At 46.2% G+C, this 10,069-nt stretch overlaps 1 protein-coding gene across 1 annotated transcript; it reads left to right on the forward strand.

The window, feature by feature from the left end:
* Nucleotides 1-479: 479 nt before the first annotated feature.
* On the forward strand, nt 480-9,382 carry LOC130707125 (uncharacterized). The gene is made up of 3 exons (XM_057540360.1): nt 480-614; nt 1,576-2,043; nt 9,289-9,382. The coding sequence occupies exons 1-3, from the start codon at nt 480-482 to the stop codon at nt 9,298-9,300; spliced, it is 615 nt and encodes a 204-aa protein (XP_057396343.1). The 3' UTR covers nt 9,301-9,382.
* Nucleotides 9,383-10,069: the final 687 nt, after the last annotated feature.

Raw genomic sequence — 10,069 nt, forward strand, 5'->3', positions numbered from 1 at the left:
ACAGGGAAAAAGAGGCGGGGCAGGGGGGGCTTAGCACCCCGACATCAGACCTGCAGGATTGCTCTTTGATGGGGTCCAGGCTTCCCTCCACACCTAGCGCACAGAGCCCTCCTGGCTCAGTTCTGTGAGGGCAGATGCTGTTTGATGCTCCTCTGCAGCACCCAGGGGTTCTTCAGGGCCTTTGCACAACCCAGGGGCTCAAGAACTGTTTTGGGAAGGAGTACTTGAAGGAAGGGGCTTGGGAGCCATGTATCAGGTTAGGACCTTCTAGGCTGATGCAATCTGCTCCATTTTATGCTGGGTAAGACTCAGCAGCAGATATTGTTTTCTCCTGTGTCACCAGTATCCACTGGAGCCAGCAACCCGTATGTGACACCATAACTAGCCTGTTTTTTTTTGGGGGGGGGGAGGGGTCAGTGTGGGATTTGACACAGAGACCACCCAGAGGTGTGTATTCTGCTGACGGCAGCCCGGTAAGCATGCAATCCGATGGCAGAGGATGTGATTCTTCATTGCCCTTGAAGTCACTTCCAACCTGTTTTGACCATGTGACTGACAGACAAAAACCCAAACAGGTTGAGTATTGCAGAAAATATGAAATGAGCCTGAAGCCGGTAAATCCATGGAGGATTTTTTTTTTTTTCGTAGGCATCTGATAACAAAAGGTCGCCAGCATGACAAACTGCCTGCCTGCAATTCACCTATCTCAAAGTTCTCTTGGCTCTCTTTCTCTGTCTCTCTTTTCTAACCTTGGAAATGGAATATGTGAAAGACAGACTGAACAGTAGCAATCAAAATCCCGAAGGCTAGAGACATTTCTGCCATTCACAGAATTTATGAAAACCCCCCTGTCTGTGGAAGGCTCTCCCAGCTCGAAAGGCTCTGCGTGGCTGGCGAGTTCCCTGCAGCAGCTGGAAGCTGAGCTATAAATAGAGCTGGGCTGGAAGCGCCCTCCGCAGGGGGAGTGGGCGGGAGATCCCCGGCTCTTCCCTCCCCATCAGCCCGCGGCGCGCGCTCTCGGCCGGGGAAGCCTGCTCTGCGGGCTGACGGCGTTAACCCTCGCGACGCCGGGCAACTCCGGGAAGCAGCGGGGAGGACGTGATGGCGAACGGGCTGGGAAGGGAAATGAAGACACGCTTCTCACCTAGTACTGGCAAACCACAATCTGGGATTTCGCTCCCTCCTTCTCTTTCCTCCCAAGCTCTGGTTAACCCTTGAAATTCGGCCTTGAACTACACAAGAGGGAATTTGTTCCATGACTTAAAAAAAAAAAAAAAAAAAAAAAATCGAGCGGCTGAAATCCAAATCTTTAAATTAAAACCATCCCCAATTTGGTTTGCGGAATAATGTTGGTTGTCATATTTCAGCGTAGGGTTCCCTCGCCCGTGCGGCTTCTGGACAGTACTTTCCTCGGGAGGGAACTGTCAAACGGTGTGTGTGTGTGTGTGTGTGTGTGTGTGTGTGTGTCTGTGCCCGTGTGTGTTATTTTTGGCGCATGCACACCCCTCGGTAGCCTCAAGGTCGGCAATACCCTGAGCCTTCTCGGCCCCCGCCTTCCGGGCTGGTCCCTGCCAGCCAAGGACTGGAGAAGGAGGGAGTCCCCAGTCCCGGCAGGGCATCCTGCGAACAGGTTCAGTGTTCAGCAGGGTCGGTGCTGAAGCAGGGACGGGCAAGGGGGAGCTGGGCTCCAGGAAGGTGGACCCGGAAGAGCCGCCAGTGGGCGGCAGGGACCCGGCCCGGCCCCCGCGCGCCCGGGCTCCCCCCGCGGGGGCTCGGAGCCCCGGAGAGGAGGAGCAGGGAGGGGCGCGGTGCTCTCCCCGGCGGCGAGCTGTCACGGAATTTGACACCCGGAAAGGCTGCTGGTCCCTGGCCAGGACTCCTGATCCTTCTCAAATGGAAACACTTTCTCCCAGTGAACCTGGCGGAATTCTCAGTGGCATCTCACCTCGGCCTTGCCTCCTGGCGCATTTAACAGAGGCCGCATTTATCACTTTGAGACAAGGAAGGTTCCAAATGGAGCGGGGCTCTCGGGTGCAGAACAAGGTAAGCTGGAGACTAAGGTGACATTGACTGGGGGGGGGGAGGGGCACATATTTAACCGGGACCATCCTCCCCCAGGCAAGACGGCGAGATGAAGTTTGCCTTGGGCTTCCCCTCTTCCTGCCCCTCCCCAGGCCTTTCTGCTTTACCTTTTCCCTGCCCCCACTCACGCCTTATAAAGAAAAATTCCCCTGAGTGGGAGGCTGGTGGAGAGACTCCCTTATGTTCTTATTTTCAGCATTTTCATGTTCTACACTAGACACAGGTTCCACAGTGTGACCTGAAATTTCCCATCTCTGCTCCTCTTCCACCTTCTCTCCTTTCTCTCTTGCCTGAGTTCCCTGCTCTCCTCTCTCCTGATGCAGCCTACTTTTATTCCTTTGCCCTTCCCCTTTCTAAGTTCCCTTTTCCCTCTTTGCAAATATGGACCAAGATGCAGGGAGGGAGGGGGGAGTGTTGTGACTCTGTGTGTAATGTAGGCCTGGGGTTATAGGGGGTATGGGCTGATGGTCTATGAAGGATCTATTCAGCAAGCATTGTTGAGCACTTATTCTGTGCTGTTATTCAACGTCTTCATGTGTACAATGACCAGATTCTCATTTTCTCGAGAATAAACTGCTCCCCAGCTTTTCCCTGGGCACCTCTCTGCTTTCCTCTAGGCTGCAGGAATGGGCATCTGTAGGACCAGGGGCTGTAGAACATGTGGAAGAGGAGGAAGCTCCTTAGATCCAAGCTGGTTGGGTGCCTCTGTGCTCTCACACTATGGAGTAGTAATAACTATAATCACACATTAATCATGATAACCATTTATCGAGCACTTGCTATGTTTGTGGTATTGTTCTAAGAACTTTACAAGTATTCACTCATTTAAACCTCATAACAACCCCATGAAGTAAGGACAACTGTTATCTCTTTTTTACACAGGGGACAACTCAGGAACAGAAGATTTAAATAATTTGTTCATGATCACACAGCTATTAAGTGGGGGAGCTGCCATTGAAACTCAGAACATCTGACTCTGGACCACAACTCTTAATCTATTACATAGCTCTGTCATCACATGTTCATCCATCTATTCTGAGAGGGAGGAGTGAACAAGGCAACCAGGATCCTTGGAGCTTGTATTTTAGTTGAGGGAAACAGACAATATATTCAGCAAACAGAATAGATAATTTCAGGTAGTGGTAGATGCCACAAAGAAAAGAGAACAGAGTAATGTAATAGGGAGTGGCGACCTTCACATGAAGCGTGGAGAGGGACATTCTCTTTGTGGTAGGAACATTGAGGCTGAGACCTTAAAGCTCTGAGGAGAGGAAATACAAATAGCTTGTGAACATATGATAGTTATTACCTTTAGTACTTACGGGAATGCAAATCGAAGTCACATTGGGTATCCCTTTACACCCATTTAGTTGGCCCCATATTAAAAAGTTTGACAATATCAAGTGACTGAAGAGGATGTGGATCCACAGGACCTTCCAACATTGCTGGCAGGAGTATAAACTGGCACAGTGACTTTGGGAAACGGTTGGCATTGTATCCTAATTTGAACATTTGTACACCTGTGACCAAGCCCTTTAACTCACTTCTAGATTTACATCTATTAGAACCTCTTGTATACATTCAACAGGAGACCTGTGTGTGAACATTTGTAACAATCTGGTTCCCAATAATGAAACCCTGGAAAGAACTTCAATGCCCATCACCAAGGAATAGATGAATAGTGTAATATTGTTATATAGAGGAATATCATACAGCAATCAAAAATGAATAAAATAAGTGACACGTAACAATATGATTGGATATAAGCTATATAATATTAAGTGAAAATTGGCCAAAAGACTACATATAGCAGTACATATAACATGACAATCTTTTATAATATTGAAAATTACTATAATAAAAACCCCTACTACTTAGGAATATATGTAGATACAATAACATAATATAAATAGGAAAGCAAGAGAATGAGAACCTGAGATTTGTACTTGTGGTTACCTTAGATGGGGAGAAGCAGGGCGACCATATGGTTTGTTAGAGGTGAGTCAGTGGCAGGGTCTCAGCTGAGTTTTGGCTGGTAGGGCCAGGTGTGCTTATTACATTGTTGAAAATAATTCGTAAATAATGAAATAGGACAGGCCATGCATGGACTAATGAGAGTAAATGATGAACTAAATATTAAGACTAATCCTGTTTTATGTGCTGTGGTCCAGGGTGGAAGGTAGGAAAGAGCATAAGGTAGACACCTCAGTCTGGGAAGGCGAGCTTGATGTTCTTCAGGAAGAGGAAGGCAGCCAGAGTAAGCGTGGGCCAGCAGATCAGAGAGGTAGTCTGGGACCAGATCATGCAGAGCCTTGTAGGTCCAAATAAAGATTGAAGGGTTTTAATCAGGGAAGTGAAATAAAATTGAATTTGAGGTTTTAAAAGGCTGCTCTGGGGCTATGTGGAGAGTAGACAATACGGGAGGGGCACTTGGGAGGCCACTGCAACAGGAGAGGAAAGAAGATGGTGGAGGGGATGTGACTGTGTTTCTGCAGGTTATTTACTGCGTCGGGCACCAGCCTGGAGGTCAAGTGGAGGTCAAAATCTAGCCTGTGCTCCCTTGCCAGCAAATGTCCTGTCACAGGGCTTTGAAGGTCTGGAAGAGGGGCATCTTTTTCAAATCTACATGAAGGGCTCTGTGCGCCAGTAGCAGCTCAGGGGTGATCAGGGCTGTGAGAATGGACTTGAAGAGAAGTAGATGGATTCGGGACATACTTTGAAGGTAGAATGAACAGGGCTTGTTGATGGATTTAGATATGGGGGTTAGCAAGGGAAAGAGAGGAGTCAAAAGTGACACATGGATTTTTTATTTGACCGTGAGGGTATGGATGCTGTTTACAGAGAAGAGGAAGAGCAGAGAAGGGAAGAAAATCGTATTTGAAATGTATTAATTTTGAAATGCTGTTAGACAGCCAAGTGTAGATGTCAGGTAGGGAGCTGATTTGAGTCTGACGCTTGAAGGAGAATTTGGGGCAAGAGACTTAAATGTGGAAAGTATAAGCCTGTAGATGGTATAGTCCAAGTTCCTCCACTTAAGTTGTCATTGTCAGATTGTGAATTCCTTGGGGGCGGAGAAAGTTTTTAATTTGTCTTTTTTAATCCCCAGAGGAGGGTAAAGTAGAGTAGGTTATCAGTACATACTGGTTGAATAGATGAAAGAAGGGTGCATCAACAGTACAGACGTGGAGAAATAGACGGGACGTGGAGGAAGTGTCCCAGGTGACTGGACCCTGCCAGTGTCTCAGAGTTGACACTGGGTCCTTTTCCTCCCGAGGCTGAAGCAAGTCTAAGGGTGGTGGCACCCCATTAGGAGGATGTGACCTAGGGGCCTTGGGGCCATTGTCACGTGTGGTATCCAGAGCTATTCAGAGAAACCAAAAATGGCACGGACTAGAGAGTGAAGGCCAGAAGAGCCCTGCGGGTCGGAGAAGGCAGATGAGGAAGCACTGAGCTAGCGCAGGCACTCAGCCAAGAACGCAGCAGACCTTGTGGGGTCAGCGACAGGTGAAATCAGCAAGAGGAGAGAGGCCCCGGGGGCTGAACGGAAGGATGCAAGGCAGTGGGTACACATGGACCACAGGTTCGGGTTAAAGGCCAGTGAATATTGCAGGCATATTTGATAATCACCAGGTAACTGGCCTGGGACCGGCCACAACCTTCTCACCACCCCCAGGCCCACAGGACCTCAGGCTGTGCAGTCCTTTGTGGCATCTCACTTAGAAGATGGTTGCTGAATGCTTTTATCTCCATTATATAAAAAAATTATTTTGCTTCTATTACCATTGTTAGAATCAAACCTTATTTTGAAAGAAATGCCTCCATGCAGGACAACTGATAGACTAGATGGCAGAGAGTATTTTTAACGGTCGATGATTCCACTGTGGGCATAAAGGGAGAATGGGTTATAATTCTTCCCTTGGTTTCTTTCAGGAAATGCAACGGAGTACAGTCACTGGCTTTATTTTCCTAACTTTATAAGTTTTAGTTCCCTTTCTTCTTTGATTTTCCCTTTATAACTCTTTGTAATAAATACAAATGAGAAATATAAAATGTAAGTAATAAAAGTATAAGATGGAAAAGAAGGAAAAAGAAAAAAAGAAAATGGTTGCTGAGGCCTTCCCATCCCAGATATGGCATCCCATCTCCCTGCTGGGCCTCCTAAGCGGTACTTGCCCCACAATACCCTCCAGTGCCAGGCTTGAGGGGCTGGCCCTGCACGACTACACTTGGGCCTGACAAGGTTCCCCCAGGTCATCCTATTGCATCACTCTGCTGACATCTAGTTCTCCAGCCACCACCCTCGCGTGGCATCACTCTGCTGACATCTAGTTCTCCAGCCACCACCCTCGCGTGGCAGGTCACATCTCTTGTGTGTCTCCTTCCCTCAAATGGTACCCCTTGCCCCTGTTCACTGGTGTATCTCTGGTGCCCGCACGGTGGCTGGCTTAGGGGATGTCTGCAGGAATTGTGAAAGGAAGAGAAGGAGGTAGGAGGAAGAATTCCCCTCTTGGCTTGGCTTTAAGTTGATCAGGATGAGACCAGCCCATTCTCACTAATGAGAAGCGCACAAGGGCCTCTCTTTCCTCGGACGGCTGGCTACAGTATTGCTTACGAATGTAAGCTTTGGGATACAATCGACCTGGAATTCAGTTTGGGCTCTACCTCATACAGCGTGGTGAGGTCACTTCGCTCCTCTCACACACTCAATTTTTTCATATGTCAAATATGGATAATAACAAAACCTCCCTCATGCTGTCAGTGTGAATTTTAAACAAGACAAGGATGTGAAGCTTCTAAGCACAGTGCCTGGCATAAAACAGGGACGCAGTAAAGTTTAGGTATTCTTATTTCCGAAGGCATTTGATTGTCAGTGCCTCCTTTATTGACCAACTTCAAGGAATGCTTCTGATTCTGAGGATTTAGGCTCCTTATCCAGAGGCGCCTGTGCTCTGGCAGTGAGGTAGTAGCCATTTTTGGCAGATGGGGAACGATTCTTGGGCACATGGGCATTTGCTGTCTCATTTCTCACATTACACCACATAGTATTCCATTGCATATAATTCATGGCCAGCCAGAAGTCTGAATAACAGTGAGGATTCAGAATTTATTCATTCAACATACCACAAACAGTGACTGAATGTCTTACTATGTAAATGGAGATACAGTGATGACTAAGACACAGTTCCTGCTTTCAAGGAAATCACAGTCTAGTTAGGGAGGCAGACAAATAAATACTGACAATTACAGTGTACACATTCAGAGGATCACTTCTGATCCAGACCCCTGACCACAAGATCCCCTGCCCAGTGCTGGGAGGAATGATGTAAACATAGTAATGTTACCGACCTGGGTCCTTGGACTCTTTAATCAATAGAAATTGATAAGAGGCCAGACGAGAAATTCACGCAAGGCTTTACTGAGGCTCGTGCTGCAGCGGCGGTGGGGGGGGGGGGGGGGCGGGGCGGAGCAAAAACAAGTAACAGGTGCCCTTGCTCGCTCCCGGAGGACGGCGGGGAAGAGGGCGGGCTGGTTCCTTAAGTGGGGTGAGGGTTAGGGGCGGATCCGTGGGTGGGGCTGGAGGAGTGGCTTAGGTGGTCAGCCCACCCCCTTTGTGGCGCTGTGTGCAGGGATCACGCACAGTACTCAGTTCTGCTCCTGGCACCTCAGAAATAGCAGTTGCTTTGTGGCCTTATTGTATCTTATTGTTCATAATTTGCTACGACTGCACATGCCTGCAGTTATTTTTAATCCCTTATAGTTTCTTTGTATTCTACTGCAGGAGGAGACCTTTGTCCAGGAGCAAGCACCCTGGCAAAGGGTCCCAGGTCCCAGCCTATCTCAGTAATAGTGTTGGTCCCTTGTATTTGCACATGTATTTACAGGGTACAAATCAGGTTCACTTTGAAATTTTTCATTTGATTTTCATGACAACTTTATGAGGTAGGTAGAGATTACTACTCATTTTATGAATGAAATCTAAGACTCCATTGAGCAGATGCATTTACATGAGACAAGCTGTCTTAGGCCATGATCTATCCTTCCAGCCTCTCCTATTCTCCCCGTGCAGGGGTCTGTCTAGCTCACCACCCTTGTGGACTGGGGTTTAGTTTTGATTCTGAGTTTATCCCATTGGATTTGATGGCCAAGTTTAGCTTCCATGTTGGGACCTTTGCTCTCTGTAGACTTAAACTGACATCTGATCCCATTCGGTCAACTTGGTGCAACCCTTCTGATCTCCAGGACTCCATCTTGGTACTGGCCACTGGCCATTAGGCAAAGACCAGGTGAGGGTCATGACGGCTCCCCTGAGAAAGGGGAGGGATGCTAGGTTGATTAACTGCTTGTGCAACTGGAAAGTGAAGGAAGTGGCAGAAGAATCTTTTCATTCTCCAGTTTCACGATGCTGGTTCAGTCAGTTGTATTCCTGGATGTTTCTCCTAAAAAGGGAAAGAATATAGGGGTCACTCGAACCTCCTTAAGAATGGAATGACTTATTTACACTTTCTCAGAGATGTTTTAACTGCAGTTGGTCATTTATGAAATACTTACAAGTCTACAGAATACATCATTGATTAAAATCTGCTTATGGTTATTTACACAAATAATATTTATATATTTAAATTTAATGAGAGAAAGTAAATCTCACAGACTTGTCCTGTGATTATAACATGGGAAAGTGAGTTTTTTGTTGAGAAAATGCGTTTTTCAAATCTACTGTATTTTTCACCTTTGTGAAAGATGTTGTTAGGTATTTTTGCTGCCCACAGAATATCTGGGTGGGGCAGCTCAAACACCTCCTGCCAGGCCTGCAGTGCAGCAAGAGGATGATTTTGACTGTAGTGGTTCAGAAATACTGAAGGAGCAATCTCCTTCCCCAGATTTTTAACCTTACCATGATAACTTTGATTAGATTATTTTATGCAGGGGGAAAATTGGTTAAGTGGTCATTTTCTTTGAATTTAAATATGAAGTTTGTGAAACACATGAGAAATAAAAGCCATAATTTATCAAAGATGAGTTTTCAAAAGGGCTTTTAAAATTCCATTTGCTTCAGTGGATTGGGGATCAAGTTATACGTTAATTGATTGGTAAAGAAATACTACTAGAATTTTTGTCCTGTATTCAGGGAGATTGGTGTGAATTTGTAGAAGGTCTGAATTACAGTGTGTCTGAGTGCTTTAAGAAATATCTTTGTTTTACTTTCAGTTCATGCAGTAATAGTACCAACAGTGTTCTGGATGAGAGCCTCTTCTTTCATGTATGGATAAAATTCATACGCAGTTATTAAAATCAGTTGAATATAAACAGGTAAGTCCTTCAACAAATCTGGTTTTGTTTTAAAGTGGTTGACATTTTAGGGTATTAATTTGCTTGGCAGCACTCGTCATTGTTCCTAGGTAACTTCAGCCCAAGCTGGTTCAAAAAAACCTACTTTCTAAATTACTGAAACCTGAATGATTTTTACTGTAAATTCAAATTGAAAACCAAGCATCCAGTCCCAGATAAAGCTTGATTTTCTGCTTAACTTTAAGGGAAAGATTTTTTTTTTTCCTTTCAGGTTGGAGCAAAAATTACCACCTGAATTGTACTGACGGTTGTGGTGTGTTCTGGAAGAGATGGGCCTTGCCAACTTCAGACACCTGTGCTCAGCACGCCCCTCATTCCAGGCTCCAGCCTCCATTGTTAATATAACAACTTTTTATACAGCCTCTCAGATAAATGGCTGGCAAAAACTATGCCAAAAATGATGATTATCATGGTTATGTCCGAAGATGCTGGCTGCCCTTGGTCAAGGCATCTCTGGCCAATTAGCATTGAATCTTCCTGCTGTGTTTTTATACTTTTACAGCAAAACAGAAACCTGATCTTGCCTCATGTGGAAGGGTAGAGATAGATGGAGATGAGAGCACGGCAGGCCAGACCAGTGCTTCTCAAATTCATGTTTTTCAAAACACAGATTTCTAGGCCCTAATCGCAGATATTCTGA

The sequence above is a fragment of the Balaenoptera acutorostrata genome, chromosome 2 (assembly GCF_949987535.1).
Source record: "Balaenoptera acutorostrata chromosome 2, mBalAcu1.1, whole genome shotgun sequence".
Classification (NCBI taxonomy): domain Eukaryota; kingdom Metazoa; phylum Chordata; class Mammalia; order Artiodactyla; family Balaenopteridae; genus Balaenoptera; species Balaenoptera acutorostrata.

What these genes read in the sequence shown, in the direction of transcription:
- LOC130707125 (XM_057540360.1), top strand. Translation starts at nt 480, where the DNA reads ATGCAATCCGATGGCAGAGGATGTGATTCTTCATTGCCCTTGAAGTCA. An exon ending in ATGAAATGAGCCTGAAGCCG is followed by an intron (nt 615 to 1,575) that starts GTAAATCCATGG and finishes GGTCCCTGCCAG; the next exon opens with CCAAGGACTGGAGAAGGAGG.